At 40.9% G+C, this 21,538-nt stretch overlaps 1 protein-coding gene across 1 annotated transcript in view; it reads left to right on the top strand.

The window, feature by feature from the left end:
• Positions 1-260: 260 nt before the first annotated feature.
• The window catches only part of fkbp16 (FKBP prolyl isomerase 16), a 32,107-nt gene continuing 10,829 nt past the window's right edge, over positions 261-21,538 (top strand). The window contains exons 1-3 of the mRNA XM_084933381.1: positions 261-2,129; positions 2,356-2,525; positions 3,539-3,627. Of these exons, the coding sequence (XP_084789507.1) occupies positions 1,688-2,129; positions 2,356-2,525; positions 3,539-3,627 (701 nt within the window). The 5' untranslated portion in view covers positions 261-1,687. The remainder of the gene's footprint in view (positions 2,130-2,355; positions 2,526-3,538; positions 3,628-21,538) is intronic.

The raw sequence follows: 21,538 nt of genomic DNA on the forward strand, positions 1-21,538 counted from the left end.
TAAGTGGGAAATAATTTTACAGTGATCTGTTACTGAAACAACGTCAGTGGGTTATTATTTTCTGTTTTTTTTTCTGTTACATTAGCACAAACCTGATAGCGTTATATCATTACCTGTGAACGATAGTGCTGTTGCCCCACAGCCAGAGGTTCCTGGATTCAGAGCAGGGCGTTTTTCCCAGTGATTGAGCTCCCGCACTCATGGGCATTGTCATGAAATGGATTTTAAATCCAAAAAGTTTCACTTCCTAGTTTTTTTTTAAAAAAAAAGCAGAATAGTTTATCGCACTTTTTATTATGAGATAAATCTAACTGGAAGTGTAGAACAAAAAAGAAATCTCACTTTTCCAAATATCTTGCTCCCATACATGTTTGGACAAATGCTTTTGGGCCACACCTCATAACCTTCAAAGTCAGAGTTTTTCAGTCTTGTTGCCACAGTTGTGTCAAATCAAGCACCTATCCATGCAATGGGCATGATACTATAACACAATGCAACCAGTATAAGTCAGTTTCTGAAATGTATTTTCTCTTGGATATTCCATGGTCAACTGTAAGTGGCATTATTTCAAAGTGGAAGCATTTAAGAACCACAGCAACTAAAAGGCACAAAGGCACAGACCACGTAAAGTTGTAGAGTATGGTCACTGATGTTGTAAAAGTTGCCAATGCGCTAGTGATTCAATAACTTCCTCTGGCATTAACATCAACAGGAAACAGCACCAGAAGCTTTTTTTCGGGCATGAGTCAATGGCCAAGCAGCTCTTGTAGCTGTAATATGTAGACAGCCCAGTGCTTTTACTCACGTAGTGTATATATGTTGTGTTGCTTTAGTGTAAATCTGCTGTTGGCCTGGGGTGTAAAGTTAAATAGCAGCTTAAAAAAATCTGGCTTGTGTGTTTTAAAGATGAAACATTTGCATATATTTTCTTTACAACCATGACAAAAGCAAACATCGCATGGAAAGCGTGATGGATAAAACACTGCATTTATTTCCATTTCTAACGAATAACTGTGACTAAAGCCAAATGGATTGTGCATAAACTGTAATCCACGGTCATCTTTGCAGCCTGGGTGTTATCACGGGTCATCTGTGAATCCTGTGACACTTCAGCGAATATACAAATCTCCAGTGCAACTTGGGGTAAATTAAGTGGGAGCTTGTGTCTGCTGAGAGCTCATTGGTAGATACTGCATTCATGGAAACTGCGTTATGGAGCACAACGGTGAAGTCATTAAGAAGCTTACAGACGTTCTGGCAGATTAGGTTTTTCTCTTCTAATCCTGTAGATTACCACTGCACAAGCCCTGCTGGCTGAGAGTGCGTCGATGCGTTGCAGTTTCTTTACATTGATCATTTTTGTGTGTGTGTACTAAAGTGTCATCACTGAACTACGTAGACTAAGACTGATACGAGCGGAAAAAGGACAGGTCAAAGTGCGCCAGAAGTGCTGAAAGTAGGCATGGGACCAACGCTTTGAAAAAACCACTGATGAAGCTAGGATTTAAGGATCTGACCTGGATTTACTGAAGCGCAACATGGATTTTTGTAAATATTATTTGAAGGAGATATTTTGTTGCACTGACACACCATAGTTGGTGAACAGAACTCCTAACCTACACCTAAGGAACCACTGGGTGAACAACGAGGATCATCTCTTTTGGAGGCCCATGCTCTCTGTAGTGAAATGGAGACAGAGCCATGTTGTGAAGCGCATAATGACCCTGGAGTAACGGCTACAGATTCTGAGGTGAAGGAGGCAATTTTCGGACTTGTTGATGGAGACAGTCTCAATGAGCTGCCCCGTGTGCCTGCAGAGGAAGGCGAGGAGCTGTTTGGGAGTGAGCAGGCTGAAACAGAGAGAAGTGCAGCAGAGAATAAAGACACTGAGATAAAAAGCCCCTCTGATCCTGAGCAAGAGAGTGGGGAGACAGGATGCAAGGCAGTGAAGAAATTCAAAAAATCAAACAGTTGGAAGATGGTAAGATTTCAAGACCCATCAACAGAAGATGATGTGTTGGAGAGGGACAGCTCCACGGAGAGTCTCTTTCCTGAATATGCCACACAGGAGTGGACTTCCACAAGCTTTGAAGAGCTGTTCATGGCAGAAGATTGGACAGAGATTACAGGTAAGATACATTATGTGTTGGTAGGAAATCCTTTAAAAAAAACTAATAAATTAGATTTTATAACCTTTATCTATCTCATATAGTTTTGATGACAAACTAAAACAAGTGACCAAAATGTGACTGAGCTCAGGCCCGGCCTGTTTGTGGCTGTTTCTGAGCACGTGTTTACCCACAGCAGATTAACCCTATTTCCTTCTGCACAATCTTTTCTTCTTTCCTCATGCAGAGGACCGGCTGTTGAGGAAGAAAGTGCTGGAGCCTGGGACTCCACAGGGCCCGCACCCTGCCTGGGACCAGGAGGTTACTGTAAAGATGCAGTGTGTCCTGGAGGACCGCACTGTGGTGGAAAAGGACTGCAAGCTTGTCTTTGTTATTGGAGAGGGAGATGTGAACCAGGTGAAAGCTTTAAGCCTCTGCCACGACGTGTGTTTCTGCATTATTGAGAGTGTGTATTACATCACACTTGTTTGTCTCTGTATTACATCACACAGTGACGGATAGAGATACAAAAAGTAGGTCAGGAAATCTCTCTAGCCAAGCTGCTGAGTCCGTGAGCTAACATCAGTATGCTAACATGAGAGTGACTCAGAACATGGGCCTGTTTGTGATTAAAACAAAAGAAAAAACAAAAACAAAAAGTGTAGTGGAGGTCAGAAGCAAGAGCCAGGCTGAAACCAAAAATCTGGAACTGGTTAATTACTACTTAATTACTGCTCATAAGATAATTACAGATGAAATAATTAGTTGCTGCTTTGCTAAAATGAGGCAGAATCCTCTTGATGAGGTTCAATTAAATTCAAATCAGTTTTTTCTCATATAGCACCAGTTCTCAACAATAGTCAATCAAGACACTTTATATTGTAAAGTAACGACCCTAAAATATTAGAAAGAAACCTCAACAATCACACGATCTCCCATGAGCCAACACTTGGTGACTCGGGAAGGAAAAACTAAATTATAACAGGAAGAAACTTCATGAGATAGCTATTAGTTATATAATCATAAAAAAACAGAATTGCTCACCAACGTTTTTCTGTCTTATTTATTCAGAAGATATTCTGAGCTATATATGAATATCTAAACCAAATGTAAAGGTAAGCCATCCAATAAATATTAGACTTAACCATCAACCTCTTGTGGTGGCAGAAGAGGAAACCTCAGTGGCACACGCGTAAAATCATTGCTTGTCCTCTGATATCAAAACAACCAAGTCCAAACGAGACCTATAAGACCAACCAGACAGACTGACATTGACAGTCATCAAGCTAGCATATCGGAAAACCAGGTTCAGATACTTGGAGTTCATCATCTAACGTTGCAGTCAGTTAGAAGAAGCAGACACTGTCTTTTGTGTAATTCAAATAATACGTACTCAATCCTCTAAATGACTTGTACTTTGAGACCTGCAGGCCTTGGAGGAGTGTGTCATGTCCATGCAGAAAGGAGAGATCACATTACTGCTAACAGATTCGCAGTATGCCTATGGACTTCTGGGAAGGTAAGGACTTTCCAGTTATTGTTGTTTGATGATAATGTTATGAACTAATGAAATGCAATGAAACGGAAACAAGAAGTGGGCTGTTACTTTTTTTTTTTCAACATGAATGACAATTAGATATCATCCCAGTTAGCCGCCCAGACCTCTTGAACCTGTTGCTGTGGGGGCGGCCTGGTTATCCAGGGGTAGCAGGGTTAATGGGCCATAAACAGGAGCAGATGGCTTCCTCCTAACAGCCTGCAAAGGCTGCCTATCACCGGTGCATTCGTAACATCCCGACCTATGGGAGCGCAGCGCTCACGTTATGGCCACTGGTTTGGGTTTATAACCTTTACACCATTAAAGAGTCAGGATAAACACAGAGGAGATTGGTGTGTCACTGCAGAAAACCTGATTGTTTATAGTTTAAATGTTTGTTCTAGATAACCCGAACACGTGAGAATGAGACAGTAATGCACCACAGTGATTAGATGAGATTGTGTATAACACCAGTGAAAAGACTTAACGAAAACATATTAGCAGATGTTTTTAATGCGATTTGTTTCCCCCTGCATGATGTTGCTGTAACATTTTTTCCGCACAGCATTTTATTCCATATTAAGCAATTTCATAAAAAGTAAAATTGTGTCCATTAATTTAATTCTAAAAGCCATAATGTGAGCTCTGTACTAATGTTTGAATAGCCCCACACCCATTAGAGCAAATTAAAGATTATTAGACAGTGGCTCTCTGACTGGAGAGTAGTAACAAATATCACATTTGTCTGCATTTTTTTCTAGGTGTAAATCATACTGTACCATTAACTGAGAAGCTGTAATTCAGAGTAATTCATAAGAAAAACATCTATACGCCCCAAAATACTATGTATCAGTGAAAGACTGAAAAAGGTTCAGTGAACTTTGTTCAGATTTACTGAACACAGTGTTTTTCCCCCAGTGTGCGTGTAGGTTATAATGAGTGCTGTACATAAGGTTCTGTTTGTGTTACGGAGATATGTGCACGACGTGATGTGTGAGAGGTAAGGACGAGGAGTGTCTGAGGTGTTGTCTGGAATCTGGCCCAGCGTTGTGCGTGCAGTAAGAGACAGCAGGAGGTTAGTTAATGATTGTTTTGATGGAGCTGATTAGGGCTGTGTGCTGTGGAGTCAAACTTATTTGTGCCTAAAGGTAGACAATCAGAGCTTCGTGCTGGTTTAGATTATATTCGTCTGTCACTAAACTAAATATTTAGTGTGACGTTTGAGAATTTTAGTAGTGTGGCATGTTTCAGTGGATAAGCTTGTACCTGCCTGCGTAAATTTAAGCAGCAACAGATGTCGTATTTCACTGTAGACGTGATGGCTGTAAAATATAAGACAATGAGGCTAAATCTCAGCAGCCTCTTTCTGTTTGAAGGCACATTGCTGAGTGGATTGAACTGTGTTAGTCACCTGTTGCGCACAATGCCACTTCACCGTTGTCTGCAAGAAGGGTGCCAGTGTGATTCAGCACAGGGCGGTGGAGTGGTCTTTAGTTCGGAGTGTGGGTGATGGGCTGGCTGCTGCGTCTAATGTGATCATGAAATGCAAATGTGAATATTGAAAAGAGGTGAACATGAGGATGATGAAACGCTGACAAATGTCAGCAGTGTTTAGCCACTTGGTTACAGAATAAAAGATTAAGGAACGCTGACGTTTGTCCTGTGAGAAAGAAAAGCTCAGAGCCCTTTAAAGACTACAAGTGACAAAAGACTTCATCATGTTCGCCTTTTTGTGGAACAGAAGTGTGCGTCAGTTCTGTTCCCGCTGAGAGATGCTACTTAGTCAGAGACACAGACTGCATCCCCTCAATCAGCAGGTCATTATCAGAGAGGAGTGGAAGCTAACATCTGTTGATCTCTGGACGGGCACTTTAGCATTCATAAAACCTTCAGGAGCCGGAGCGAGCCTACCTCATCTGTCCTGCGCAACCCCAAAGTCAACAACTTTATCTATCACCAGTAGCTGCTTTCGCTGTACGGCTAAACTCGCAAAAGGAGGAACTGTAATTTGAAAAGTTTACATTATGCACAGCACATGTATTTTTAGCTCTGTCTCACTGTGAAGAGAGTGCACCCTACGGTTATTTTGGCCAGCTGTCAACAAACATAAACAGAAGGTTAACACTCGTGTTGGCACCAAAGGTGTTGGCGTACGTTTACTCCTGGCATTACTGAGAACTAACTCAGCGGCATACATGTTAAAGTGGAGTTAATTAGACCACTGGGAAGTGTCAGAGTTAAATTAATAGTTTTATCCAAGTCCAGATGGACAGTGCCAGCCAGCTAATTATTCTAGTTTTGCAACGTGTTATGAGGGTATTGTGCGCTATTTATCATCAATCCATGTATTGTTTATTTGGCACTGCTGTTCAGCTTATTATTATTACAAGTACTTATTAAAATAAAAAAAACAACAACTTTAAATTTATTGGTTTACAAAATAAAACATTTTAAAACAAACTTTAAATAGAAATATTAAGAGCATGGATGTGGTGCAAAAGCCAAGCTTGGATATGATATGTCTACATGATATATACACTCACCAGCCACCTTATTAGGTACGCCATTGTAATATTGAGTTGGAGCTCTTGTTGCATTCAGAACTATCTTAAGTCTTCATGGCATATATTGAACAATGTGCTGGAAACATCCTACAGAGATTGACATGAGAGCATCACACAGTTTGTTGGCTGCCATGATGTGAATCTACAGTTGAACCACATCCCAAAGGTGCTCTGTTAGATTGAGATCTGGTGACTGCGGAGGCCATTTAAACACAGTGAATTGTAATGTTCAAGAAACCAGTTTGAGATGATCTGAGCTTTGTTACATGGTCTGTTATACTGCTAGAAGCAGCCATCGGAAGATGGGTAAGCTGTCATCATGAAGGGATGACATGGTCAGGAACAATAGTCAGGTACTCTGTGTTTTTAAACAATACTCAGTTGGTACTACAAATAGTGCCAAGAAAATATACCACACTCCATTACACCACCAGCAGCCTGAACTGTTGATACAAGGCAGGATTAATGCTTTCAGGTTGTTTATGCTAAATTTGACCCTGCCACCCGAAGGTCCCAGCAGAAGCTGAGACTCATCAGACCAGACAACGTTACTGTGATTCTTTACTATCCAGTTCTAGTGCGTCTGTGCAAACTGGAGCCTCGGATTCCTGTTCTTAGCTGACCAGAGTGTTGGTCTGCTGCTGTAGCCCATCTGCTTCAAGGTTTGATGTGTTGTGCATTCAGAGATGCTCTTCTGCATACCTTGAATGTAACAAATTGGGTTACTATTGATAAGATAAGATAAGATAAGATAAGATAAGATAAGATAAGATAAGATAAGATAAGATAAGATAAGATAAGATAAGATAAGATAGGAGTCTTTATTGTCATTGCACAGCCACACATAGTGCAATAGTACAATAGTACAATGAAATTGGAAAACTGTCCCACGTCAGCACGTACAACACAAGACAACACATCACGACACATGACAACGCAACACAGCAACTTATGTAATAAAAGTAATAAAAAGGAAAATAAGTGTATGTGTATTGCACATTGTTATTATTAAACCTTGTTATGAATATAAATATTATTATTTTTATTGTTGTTACCCCACAAAAAAGTCCAGGGAGGTAGGCAATCAGGTCAGCTGTTTGCATTGATTAGGGCTATTGTCCTGTTGTAAAAGCTGTCCTTGAATCTGTTCGTCCGCGACCTCAGCAGCCTGAACCTCCTGCCAGACAGCAGCAGCTCAAATACCCGGTGTCCTGGGTGTGTGCAGTCCTGTAGGATGCTGCGTGCGCTCTTGAGACAGCGAGTGCTGTAGAGGTCCTTCAGGGAGGGAAGAGGATGTCCAATGACTTTTCGGGCCATATTAATGACCCTCTGAAGTGCTTCCCTATCAGATTGGCAGAGTCAGACCATTCTCATCTGAGCTCTGACACCAATGAGGTATTTTCTCTCGGACAGAATTGGCATTTACTGGATATTTTCTCTTTTTTGGACCATTTTCTATTAACCCTAGAGGTGGTTGTGTGGAAAAACCCACTATATTACACGTTTCTGAAATGCTCCAACTGGCCCGTCTCACACCAACAACCATGCCACTTCACTTTTCTTCCCCTTTTCTGATATTGAGTTTGAATTTCAGTAGATCATAGTAACCACCTGTGTAGATACTAAACTCAGTTGTTTGCACGTGGTCAGCTGATTAGATATTTGTCAGTATTTAGAGCACTCATCAAACATCCCTTTTCTGCTTTCAGGCTAACGAATGTTAAGATACATTTATATAAACTTGGCAAAGTGGCACTTAGAGTTTAGTTTGAAAATAATCCAAAATTAAAACCTTCATTTGATTTCCAGAATAAATTATAATAAGTGTGGTCAGATCGACTCAGTTAGCATTGGGGTTTTGTATTATCAGTAATTTTGTCTAGCATCTCCTGACAGGACAGTAAAGCATCAAAGTACACACATAACTAGAAGATTGTAGTGTTCTCAGCTAAGGGGCCAAAATCCTATTTTACAATTTTAAACACAGTTATCTGGATCAAAAAAATACAAAATAAAATAATTAGTTCCTTCTTTCTCTGCTCCTCTTCATCAAGTTCATAAGAGAGAATGTGAAGTGCAAAACGCAATTGCAATACACATATGAATAGCCACTAAAGGAAGGGCAGAAGAACAGGAGACGGCTATTGTCAGTTTCTGAGGAGAGAAAAACAAACAAGTGGAGGGGAGGAATCTCCTTCTCTTTGGCCCCAGGGGGATGTGGGCTTGGTAGCTTCTGGAGCTTTGCTTACACCACCTTTACTCTTCTGACTTTATTGTTGGAAAGGTGAAAGACACTTTATAAAGCTTCCGTTCATGGGGAAGTACTGTAAGACTCACCTTAATAATCATTGTAATTTTGTAATATATGGATCTCAGTGTGAGTGCAAAACGTTTTTCCTTCTAATATCACACTGGATCCGACTGAAGAATTGACTGATAAAATCCTGGAGTGGTTTCCTGGAGTCTGACAGTAAAGGGAAACTTTGTTACTTTTGAACAACAAATTCTGTTTTCAAGTCTTTGTGAGTACCGGAGCATGTGTGAAGAAATGTTCTAAAGTCATTTGGACTCTTTTAAGTGTAAAGACTGTCTCAGGAGATGTTGCTTGAAGCAGTGCTGCTTAGGTCTGAAGACTACACGCTTCCAAACAAATAAATCAAATTGCTTTGTGGGTAATTGGTGTGCAAGTTTCGACACAGAAGAAGAATCTCTGCGTGATTTTCATCGGTTTCCTTGAGATTGTCTGTGTGACAGTGTTGTTGGAGTGCAATGCTGGCTTGGAAGAGATGGGAAATATAATAAAATGTTAACAAACACATAGTGATGTGAAAAAGTATTTCACCTCTTTCTGATTTCCTTTTTTTCATAATTACACATTTTAGATAATCAAACAATTTTAATATTAGTCAGAGATACCTAGAGTAAATACAAAATGCAGTTTTTAAATGATTATTTCATTTATAAAGGGGGGAAAAAGCCCAGCATATCAAAATTACTCAGTTATGGTCAGATTTCATGATTTAACAATAACTGGGAGAGCTCCAAGGAGAAAACCACAGCCAACCAAAAAAAAACCAAAAAACACAGAGCCTCATCTCACATTTGCCAGAGAAACATCTTGGTGATCTTCTAGACTTTTGGGAAAATATTCTGCAGACTGACGAAACATAAGTCAAATTTTTGGGAATATTTTACTCCCGTAACATCTGGGGTAAAACTAACACAGCATTTAATTAAAAGATCATCACACAAGCTGTCAAAGATGGTGGTGATAGTTTTTGTTTGAGTTATCTTTGTATTAAAATTTGTTTAACGAGCTAAAAGATGTAATTGTGGGGGAATAAATCAGCTGTTTACAGCACTTTATTTCTTAGTCTATTCCTATCTAAGCAGTGCTGTGAGGCTAAACATCTGTTATAAGGTTTTATTATCCTAACATGCTCACATGCTGACATTAACAACTTTGACACGTAAGCGTTCCCTACTGTTCTACTTAGCTGTAAACACACAGTACGGTTTATGCTTATAGGGATATCATTCACTTTCCAGGTTTCTCATCACAATATTAATTCAGTTAAAATACCATGATCCAATGATACTGTGAAGTGGTGAACTGTCTTATGCTTAATTTATGCTACTAAATTTGCTGAGGTTATCTGCTCACAGAGAGCCTACGGAGAGGAGTTTTCAACCACCGCAAACATATTTTCAAGCTGTTTTCCAAAATCTCACCTGTGACATTCACCAGGAATAGGACAAATGTTTAAAAAAGAAAGAAAAAAGAAAGAAAAAAGAAAGCATACAGCATGAAAAGTCAAGATAGTGGCTGCAGTGGACACTAGACATTGTTTTTAACACTCAGTTTCACTTCAGCTCTTTGTGTTTTTATAATGTTGCTCTTCTTGGCAGCTGTTTTAAGGACCTACAGTAGCCAATAGACCGGTTGTACCACACATTTTTGACACTACTGCCATCTGACAACAGACACTCTCTGCTGGTAGATGGGCTGTCCGTCTTCCTGTGCACAGACTGCCCACACACTACCCCTGCTGACCCATAATTTCCCCATTAACCAACACTGCAATACTGTGAATGAGTACTGACAAGCTGACGCTAGCAGTGATGTCACCAGAGATCAAGGAATGTCAAGGATATACAGACACTTGATGAATTAACCTTTAATGACCCCAAAAGAGTGGGACCCAAGGTAAACTTTGAGGTGACTAATTGAAGTGACACCTGGGAATGAAGGACACGGCTTAAATATAACCGGTTATGTAATATATAAGTGGGTTTGCCATTCAATTAAAGCTTGAAATGTTCACCAGTGACGATCTAAAAAACAATGGACAGTGAGCAAAGTCTATAAATAGCATAAGAGACACAGTTACATGGCTATTAAAGTCTACCAAAGTATTTCCTGCGCACTCATTTAATTAATTTCCTGTTTTTAATCTAACTGTTACTTCATGTTAAGCCTCAGGCTACTCACTCGGACATACGGGACATCCAGCCTTTGTAAAACAGATAAAACAGCTTGTCAGTTTTCAAGTGTACGCATGTGCGTGTGTGACATAAAATAACAAATATTTAGTTGGAACAAACAGACAGTATAAATGACCGTTGATATAGCACTCTGTTTGTTTACATTTTTGAAGATGTTAAGCTAAGTGTGGAAATCTTTTCCCAAGGCCTCTGAGGCACACCCATATTCGACAGGGAGGGAAGCAGACAGGTGCCAGCGACACTTCTTTAAGCAGGAAAGCGCACAGATAGATTCACAGTGATCAAGCCTGATCAAGTCTGACTGTGAGTAAGGATAAACGACTGGCATAGTGGCTTGTTCGTGTCCAAAACACAGACAGAAAAGCAGTTTGACGTGTTCTGTGTTGCAGGTTTAATTAAAAGGGTGTTGTGTGGGATTTATGGCCATGCACTGGTGCCAGTTTTAATGGGTCTTTGGCTAGCTAGAGACAGGGATTACAGGAATTCAGAGTAGTCAAACTTGCACACTGGAGTCCTCTAAAAAGCTCACAGTGGGCAGCTATGATGACACTAAACATAATTTGAATGCTGGTTGGTTGAAATGTTGACTTGAGCAGGAAAGGAAACAACATCAAAGGTCACCACGAAGACGAAGAACCTCAAACCATCAAAGCTCAAAAAGAGAAGTACAGACGATGGCTGGTGGGCCCAGTTTTGGACACTTATGAACTTTCACTTCACTAAAAAAATGTTATTTTTCTCTGTGACTTGTGTGTCCTACCTGACAGAGGCTAATCCTTGAGATGAGCCAAACAAGAGACATACTTTTGACACTGCCCCCACGTGACAGTGTACAGCTCCATCATGTAGACTACTTTGTGCAGTGCCTATGGACCACCAGCATGCTCATTTAGGATGTGTGTGCATTTGTTCTTTATGCAAGCTAATCTCTCTTCCTATCACCCACTGTAACAAGACACGGCCAAGAACTGGCAGTTCTGCTTTCCATTACATTAGTTACTTGCCAGCAGACAGGTAGGATGACTCACTTGCCACGCAAGTGCACTGGTGTCTGTCACTTTAGTGCACACAAGCTCACCTCCCCCGTCTCTTTAAATCTAACCATGTTGTCCATTCAGAAAATCTTTGAGGTGGAGTTCCTCTGTGTGACTCACTATGCAGAACCAACTGGGTCAAATGAATAATGTGACCTTTGAGATGCTCCTCTGTGGAAAACCCGTTTACATAAACCATTCATCTCCACACTGGTGTTTCCACCCTGTGCAAAATTAGTTAGGCAAACAATTGGCTGTTTGGTATAACTCACAGTACTATGAGCAACTTTGTGCCTCGCTTCACTGTTTGTCATCAGTGAGGGATTCCAGAAGCAGATGTGAACAAGATGAACTTTTGGCTTCACTTGTGTCACGTGACCTGAACAAGTTTGACTGTAGCTTTTGGTCTATGCGTGTGTGTCTGTGTGTCCCTTTCCCAGCAAAGAGGCAGCAGGCTGACTTGAAACCACACCCAGTCCTCAGGCTTCAGGAGCAGACCAGCAAGCACTGACAGCTGTAACACGCTCCAGATAAGATCAGGCTCAGCTTTGAGTCGGCATGCCTACTTCTGCTTGTTACAACTGCCCAGTAGATTGTGGCTTTAACGTATCAAACTTAAGCTAAAATTAAATCTGAGCTGAACTGACCTTTTGCTTTTCCGTCTGAAATCTAGATGATGAAGTTGTTTTGGCGCCGCAAGCAGTATTTTGCCACTCAGGCCACTGTTTGAACTGTGCATGTCCTTCATCTAATCTCCCTGGATGTTTACCTTTTTCCCCTACTGCTAGCAGGCTTATCTCTCACATCGACAGCCTGGGTTGTAATATAGCACTGCCCTCATTTATATCTACTTCTGCTTTCTGTGGTCAGGCAGGGGGTATTTAGAGGGAGAGTAAATCTCCTAAACTGAAATGTTCTTTTATTGAATTTTAGGTAGACTGTTTATTTTAGAGCAGTAAGGCCTGGTAGAGTAACACTGGTACTGGATAAGGATTTATAATTCTTGTCTAGTTTTAATCTTACAGTGCTTACTTTCAGCTTTTTATTTATCGTTGCTGGTTATTGTGTTCCTCTTTTATCCCACTTTGATAGGCCCGGTTAACTTGGCACTGCATTTTTTCCCCTTAACTCTACTTTTGCTGTGGTGTGGTTTTTCACAGATTTATTATTGTGCAATGCAATTTATACCTAAAATATTATCTGAAGGCCACAAGAATGATCCTTGTCATGACGGCTAAAAACAGTGGCGAAAGAAGTAATCAGAGTACATAATTTGGGAGTAAACAAACAAAGCCTATATATACACTCAGTGTTTCTCATCAAAGTAAACTGTGTGAATTCTTGAGGCTGGATTTCCAGATCCAGTTCCATAAGCCATCATTTGTTTTATTTTATTTTATTTTGTTGGATGCAATGCTAGGTAGCTTTGAGATCAGTCTCATCCATAGTTTATATTTCATAGTGCATCACCAAAACAGAGTGTAGTTTTAATTACTAATTGAAAATGTAATAGCAGAATTTGACTCACTGAAAAAACACAGTAAGAGTTTGTCTTAGTGGATGCACTGTGGGGATAATTAAACACATTAAGTCATGTCATTTGTAAGACGATTTCAGAAAATTTGCATAATGACTGAAACTAGTACCACTGAACTCTCTGTGAATGGTACTCATGGCCATTGATCAGTGGGCTTTGATCAGTGGTTGATGATCAATGGTCATTAGAATTTGCATATTAATGATCAAGGAACTGACCTCCCAGCCCATTGTTCCTTCAGTGGTGCTAGTTTCAGTCACTATGCAAATGTACTGTTAATAAGATTGGGGAAACCTGCAGTCAGCTGAGACTGAAGAAGTCACTTGGATGAGTGACGAAACATTTCTCCCACTGAAAACGCTACGTCCAGATGAATCAACTTTTGGGGAAACTATAGCTCTATTTTCTCTGTGACTGTCATCAGCCTTAAGCAACCACTTGCAGCCACTCTCCTTTTTACCTCATGTCCCTCATTTTTTGTGGACTAGCCTCTAGGCCTGTGTGGCTGGGGTCTTATAAATTCTTCATGGCCATATTAGTACGTTTTTTGTTATCACATTGCTCAGGTCCAAAACAAACACAGGAAATAGAAAAAAAAAGATTAATTATAACTAAAACTTAAGCTTTCAAAAAATTTATAAAAGGACAAAAAAAATGATCAGCAAATGAACATTTGGCTGTGGCCTCTGAGATGATAAAATAGTGGTTATTTTATTCATGTGTTTTTGTTATTACACTGTATTAATCCTCATCATCTCCGTAGCTAAAAACTGGTTTTTACCCAAACATTTCCACCTAAGGTAAAACTCTCTATATAAACTATATATCCCATTCCCGCTACAGAATACGGTTAATCATGGTACTCTTCTTGAGAGGGACGTCAATATCTGTACCTGCTGACCGACCCTCATATCTGAAATGTTACTCTCCTTGGTGTCAAAACATGATGCCTGCACTCAAACACCACACTGTGGTCCACTGTGGCCTTAGGTATTGTATGCTGTGTTGAACAACCACCATATTACAACAAAAGCCTGTTTTCCAGTGTTTGCTGTGCAGGGGCACATGAAGGACCACACGTGAGACAGCTCTTCAGCCCCACCAGCACCTTTTTTTACCATCCATGCCTGCTGTCTACAAAACACACAGATGGAGAGGCACAGAGATTAGTGGAGCATGATAAGGACTAGATGGCTGACCAAACCTGATTTTAAAAGCAGCTTGTGGTTAACTGTGCTGTATGTTAGCTGTGTGAAATTTAAATTAAGGGCATTAAGCCTTGTGAAGAGGTCAGCATGCTTCAGATGACGAGCATCTAAAAGACACGTTCTAAATTACTAAGGTTATTACTTCTTTCCTCTTTGTATGACAACCAAGTGATGCTGTCCAGAACAGCTATAAACTGTTGCTGCTGATGTGGTCCGATGGCATGCCAAACTTTGTTTAGTGGATACGCTGGTCTTTGTTGCTTTGTATTCATAGCTGCTTTCAATCTTCCTCGTCGTTCTCTCAAACACAGAACCTGCCTCTGGGATCCTTTGACTTCCAGGACCACCCTGTCCCGCTCGTCATTTGTGGCTCACAAAAGACACTTCCTATTATGATTTTACAACTTGACGTTCACATTTAAAACTCGGAAAATTACAGCTCTCCTGTGGAGTGAGCTCAAGCAGGCTGATGAGGGAAAACACACAAGAGTGGCCACTTTATACGTATGTGTTCATTTGGAACTGCAGCAGAATGGAAGCAGATGGGATACTGGAGGGGGCAAGCTGTTTCTGACACTGCACACACATACACACTGCATAGGTGGGTTAATGTTTAAGGTACCATGCTCTCTGAAGGCTGAGGCAGAGAAGACAGTGTGCCTGTGCAAATCAGCTCATGCAGTGGTTGTCAGTAGAGAAATGTGCTGCTGCTGCTGTGAAAGGATGTGAGGTGACGAGTGCAGCCGAGGAGCTCAGAGGAGAGATCTGTAGGAGAGTGACAAGTGGCACTGGTGTGTGTGTGTGTGTCTGTGTGTTGAGGTGATGAAGAGGTACCGTCAGCGGGGACGTGGAGCATGACTCATCGCACTGAGACATCAGCGCACCGTCATCACACGTCTGCTGAGGGCAAACTCCCGCTGACGTCCTCGCTGCGAAATCAAAATCAGATGTGCAGTCCTCGAGCTTAAGGGATTAACTCAGCCTCATTACGAGATCTCATTATAAATGAAACAGTCTCTGTTGTTTGATAGCACTGATGGGATTAGCCGCACTCTGATAATGTTTCATATTGTTATTCCAGATGGTGAAGGACAAAACAAGTGAGCTCATGTGCCAAAACAATGCATTATCCGCAGAGGAAAACAAGTGTGTTTGCGAATATAATAGGAGCATAAATGGCTTGGAATTCTTTGCAAATGTGCTCGTCTGTGTTTGTTTTCTGAGAACTCTGTGATGAGAGGGACCTGTCCCTTTTCCACAGGCTCAGGTTGAGTAAAGCCAAGCCCTTCCTCTTAAGAAATCTGGATGTTTTAGTCATGATTAACGCTTCAGGTCTCATAGTCGACACAACGAGATGGAGGGAGAGACAAAGAGCCTGCAGACACGGGCTGCTCCTCCATGACAACCTGACTAATAGGTCAGGAGTTCGGGGTGCTGCTTTTCATTCACAGGCTACACAGGGAGGCACAGCTGGCTGCTGGTAAAAAGAAGCTGTGGCTTTAATTGGTTAGATTATAGAGACACACTTATTGAGGCAGTCATATTTCTCCTGGACACCGAAGTGACAGTGAATAATGGCCATGACGTTGTTGTCTGATGTACACACAGCCCACCTTTCAGGAGAGTCAACATGCTTGCTCGTAAATGACTCTTTAAACATGTCGAACATGGAAAAAAAGGCACCAAGGCTAGGTGTAGCTGTGCACAGGTGCACGGGGGAGCAACAACCGCCGATTCAAAGTTACATCTTGTTTAATAATGAGTCGGGGGGAGCGTGATAGCGCCTGTCTGTTTGTTGTGCAAAACGATATTGCAGAAATGGTGACATTTTCTCGGCGGGCGTTATCTGGTTTCGGCACATGCACATTTGACAGTTCAGACTTAGAAGGGAAATTAATTTCTGATAGCTATCTCTTTATGACATTTATTCCGTGCCCAGAATGTCACACATAAAGCAACTAGAAGCTTGTGATCAAACATTAATGTTCACAAACACAGAGGGAGGCAAACAGGAGACCTCGTTGAATGGTAATTAACGTCTCACCCATATTTTATGCTCAAATCACATTTTCTGGGGGGGAAAAGGGAAGAAAAAGGAATTTTTCGATTTGAATGGAAGTTAAATCATCCAATCAGGAAGCATAAAACGCTCGGGCTCCGCTGAAGTAGGGAGACATTTATGTGAAGTGTAAGAGTAATGGAGGAGGAGGACTTTCATCTTTCAAAGAGCAGGATATTTTGGCTCCTTCCTCTGAATTTGTTGTGAGCTTTGAAGTTCCAGTGTGAAATCCAAAACTGGGAAATATTTGGTTTATATAATCAGTAGACATAATGTCTGCCCAAAGAAAGAACCTGGCTGCCATCGCTTCACATTAACATCTCAGTGGATCCACTGAAACTAAATCTTAGAGCCTTGGGCTGCCTGAGAAATTGCCTCTTGACCGGAGCGTGCACACCTCCGAGATAGCTGCTTGTTCATATTGATTGATTATGGACTTAAGAGTCAATCCAGGGCTAAGATTTCTTCTGCAGATAACAGTGAGAGTGATTTAATAGATAATGACTTGCAGTGGTAAATTTCACAGGGAAACAGACTGCAGTTATCCTCCCCAACACTCAGCAAGAGCTCTGAGCCTTTTTTTAGGGGCTGGGGGTGGAGGGGAATAATTCATCTAGATGCTGCCACACATCAGAGCCTCAAAGCTGAGAGATTTCAGATTATTGCATAAGGTAGAAACTGAAACTTCCTGCTCACCTGTGAGTCAGAGAAAAGGTGTTGTTTTTGTTGCAAAGCTTTGAACTTTCTTCACTCAGTCATTGACTGCAGAGAGCTGGAGCTCGCCGGCGTCCTATTGCGGGGCAAATTCGCTCTTAGATTTTAAGAGCAGATGGATTTTTATCAAAAATACATTTATTTTAATGGGTAAATATTTCATCAAATTTCTAATTCTTCACATTTGCTGCAAGGGTTTTCTTGCTTTAAGCTCCATTAACAGTTTGTTTAGAAAAACACACACACAAAAAAAACATTTGTCAACTGAGATTTCAGCTGATGTTATCGTGGTCGATTCTTTCCACCACTGATTGCTGTCGTCTTTGATGATAAAGCCAGATATGTTTTAGGGAGGGCATGCCATATGATTGAAGAGTGTCTTTCGGTTTCACAGTCAAATCCGTCCCATGCTTCTGATGCCTGTTTTTAAAAAGCAAAAATGGCAAAGGTGAAAACGCTTAGCTTCAGGCTTTAAAAACTGGATTACATGAAACCTGTTGGTCCATTTTTATGCACATTCTTGACCACATTCCATTTACGTTAGGTACTTCCAGGATTCTTGTTATTTGGAGACTGATTCTCCTTACTGGTACACTTAGTGAAAACTATAAGTCACGCATACTGTTGTTACTTCCTGCTATGACACGATAATATTTCCTTGTATATGTTCCATGATGTGCAATAAGTTGTGGCTTTTGATGAATCTCCACTGATCTGCTACACCAGCGGGATTACCTGAATCCTGTTATTGTCTCACTCTTGTCCTGCACTAACCACTGCAACTCTGTGCTGTTTATGATGCTTGCTGGTTATCTCTCTCGTCATCTGTTTGCTCACCATGAATACTGAGTCAGTTCAAACAACTCTAAGCAATGAGTACATAAAAATAGTCCTCATCATTAAAGATTCACCATAACCCTGAGTAATTACTTGGCAGAGGAAGCATTCAGTATGAACATTTAAGTGGAAACTGAGATTCATGAGACCAGAAAACAATGTTCAAATCTTCTATTGAACAGTTTTGGTGTCCACTTTTGTCCAATTTTGCTTTGAATTGTAACAATTTGTCTCTCCTTAGCTGACTGCAGTGGCACCCAAAAAGTTTATGGTCTTGTCCTTTCAGAGAAAGTGTTTTAGACTTTTTTAGGGCACCAGATGGTGGTCACAAAAGACTCTCAAATCTATAGAAGTCTATTAAAAAACAGCTTTCTGTCTTGAACTCTGTAAAGGCTTACCTTCTGAGTTCACTGACTAACTCAATCTTTTTGGTTATTTTTTAAGTCTATTTTGAAAATCTTAAGCTCTGCTTGAGAGTGGAGGATTAGCTGTGGTATAAAACCGCACACTGATTGGCTACAGATTAGTCAGTCACAAGTCCGGAGCATGCTCAGACCTGCTCTGTTTTTTGCAACTGAGATGGCAATAAGGGCATTTTTTTCTTGAGGCTCCAAAACGGGACTTCAGGAAACAGTGGATGATGTCATGGTAGCTACATCACATCTTTCATACTGTGGTCAGGTCAGGCAATGACAATGATACCATGTTCAGCGTCACTTAAATGGCTCTTCTACCCCATTCTGATGCTCAGTTTGAACTTCAGCACATCATTTTGACACCTTTTAATATATGCCTAAATGAACCGACCTGCTGCCATGCGATTGGCTGACGAGCAGCTGAACAGGTGCACCTAACAAAGTGACTTAAATAATGGTTTGGGTGAGTTGCAGAAAAAAGAGACATCTCTTTTACTGTATAAAATGAAAATATTCCAGTATGCAGTAAATTTAAACATAAAAGCTGAAGACCTTTTTGTAGGACACACATTTTACTCACACTTGCACGGGTGGGACCTGAGAAAGTCCTAAAAAAGAGAATTGCTGGCAAAAAAAATCCAAAATGTAGCCAATGTTAATTTGCGTTAGACATCAAGGACACAACCTGGTTATTTTTTCACATGTTACAGTGTAACCAGTGGGATCTTCGCATGTAAACTGCACTGGATATACTGATGTTTGCATAGTTCTGTTGTACTCGCATCCTCGTGTCATTTTTACAGAAGGTACTAGTACTGACATTGACCCATGGCAGGCAGATAATTATAGGACGTACTGTACTTTCTCTACTTAATAAAGTTGTATAACCAAATGATCCTCTGGAGTCTCTCTGAAACGACTGGACAAGTACCCATCCCTATGATTAAAAATCCACTGTATGCCCTGCAGGTAGCCCAGAGCTGAGATGAGATTCATTTTAACAGGCCTAAGTAGAATGTGCTGTAGCTTATAAGGGGGCTTTCAAGGGGCTCAAGAACCAGTATGCAGACAGGAGATGTCTTTGATCCCTGTGAGCACAGTTTCATTGGTTCATTCTTGGAGGAGGAACTAAAAACAAACAGGAGAGGAGAGTGCATGCGGCGGCAGCAGCTGAAAAGTCTTACACTGGTAGTTTGGTTTCTTGATCTCTGACTGTAATATGAGGCTGTTTTGCTGCAAATTAACTAGTGCGGCAGCAGGCGAGGAAAAACAGCTGCGACGTCTCACCACTGCCAGGATTATAGCTAAGCTTCTTTGCGTGGCTGTATTGATGCTGGCTGTCCATCCAAGAGTCAAAACAGGCTCCGCACAGACATGTTTTCACCACCGGAAAAAATAAACAGCCTCATAAATCCTCGTGCATTTTGCATTATCATACCACCTGCACGCTGCATTTATTACGGTATATTGGGCGGTTGTAACCATAGAAACCAGGATGAGGCACATCGCCGTCCTTTCCATCATTTATGGAGGGCGTGACGTCAAAGTGACCACTATTTTTCCTCCGAGGGAGTTTTTCCTTTCATTCGGAGCAGCCAGGGGTCTGCGTGACAGATAACAGCATGAGTCAGCTGCACTATCAAACACCTTAATGAGGAAGTTTGCTAAGCCACATGAATCAAAGTCATCTATAATGAATTCATACTCGCCCCGTGACACAAGAGGGAAAAGCGCATCCTTATCTCACTCGCATTCACATGAGCACGAGAAGTGTGGAAACATTTCTGCTTTAATCTGATCTGCAGGCCCATTATGACAAAGACAACCGCGTCACGCAAACGCCACACACTAAAGTCACTGCGCTTAGAAGCAGACAATGTCCTCATCAGTGGAGATAACAGAAATGGGATATTCGTGGAATTTCTGCTGAGTATATCGGTGTTGTTGCTGTAACATTTCAGCATTTCATTCAGTCTGTAAATTTTGTAAGAAAGTCTATTTAAGGCGTTAACTGCTTCTGTGACACCTAGAAATTTGATCCCTCACAGCCTCGGGCTCTGTCCTGCTGCTCCCACCCAGAAAACCTTCCTGTATGTCTTCTCATTGCTCTAGTTTTGGTCAGGCGACAACCTGTAGAGTTATTTTTCTGCAACACACTTTGAAAATGAGGAACAGATTAAAATCAGGCTTTTGTTTTTAAATAAACGTATAACAGTAAAAATAACAAGATCCTTTATAATAAAAGTGATCGGCCACAATACAAGGGAGTCATAGCAATAATTTTTAGGTACTGTCTTAAACAGCCAGTCCAAATTACCATCAGCATAACAGATTACAAACACTTCCATCAGCAGGGTTAAGGAACAGAAACAAACAAATATGGAAACACAGGAACTCAGTTGATCAATCAATCAACGGCTTTCATAGCTTAAAAACAAACAAGTTATGTGACTTTTGTTTGCCATAAGAAACCTCTTGCATGATGAGATGTTGTCATTTGCCACTTCAGTCCAAATAAATGTCTTCATCACAACTTTCATGAGAGTTTGCACATCTAAACATCTTCTAACTTCATGCCATTATCATCGACTACAAAGGATGGGTTTAACTTCTGGCACTCAGCGATTTGTTGACAACATTTTTGAAGTCGTTTTTAATATTGATTTGTAATCCATCGCCATTTCGATTCTCTTGAATGTAGACGTGACCAATTTAGAGGACAGGGTGCTGGCTAGCTAGCTAGCTTGGCAAGGTTAATCTGCAATTAACTTTGATATTATGTAAGATTATATCTATTCTTAGGAAAAAAGAGGGTTAAAACAAAGTAGACCTATCAGAATCCACTTTGTTGTACTTAAAGTGTCTAAAAGAACAACAACGTGTCAGCAAGACAAAATATCACTCACCTTCCACTCAAAATGGCCGTGGCCTGAATAAAATTCCTTCTCCTGATACAAAACAAACAGTTTTATACGATTACTGATCCATACATTCTCCCACCCCATTACTGCCTATGTT

Source organism: Perissodus microlepis, chromosome 7, assembly GCF_051167445.1.
Source record: "Perissodus microlepis isolate ML-2025 ecotype Zambia chromosome 7, ASM5116744v1, whole genome shotgun sequence".
In the NCBI taxonomy this organism is placed as follows: Eukaryota; Metazoa; Chordata; class Actinopteri; order Cichliformes; family Cichlidae; genus Perissodus; species Perissodus microlepis.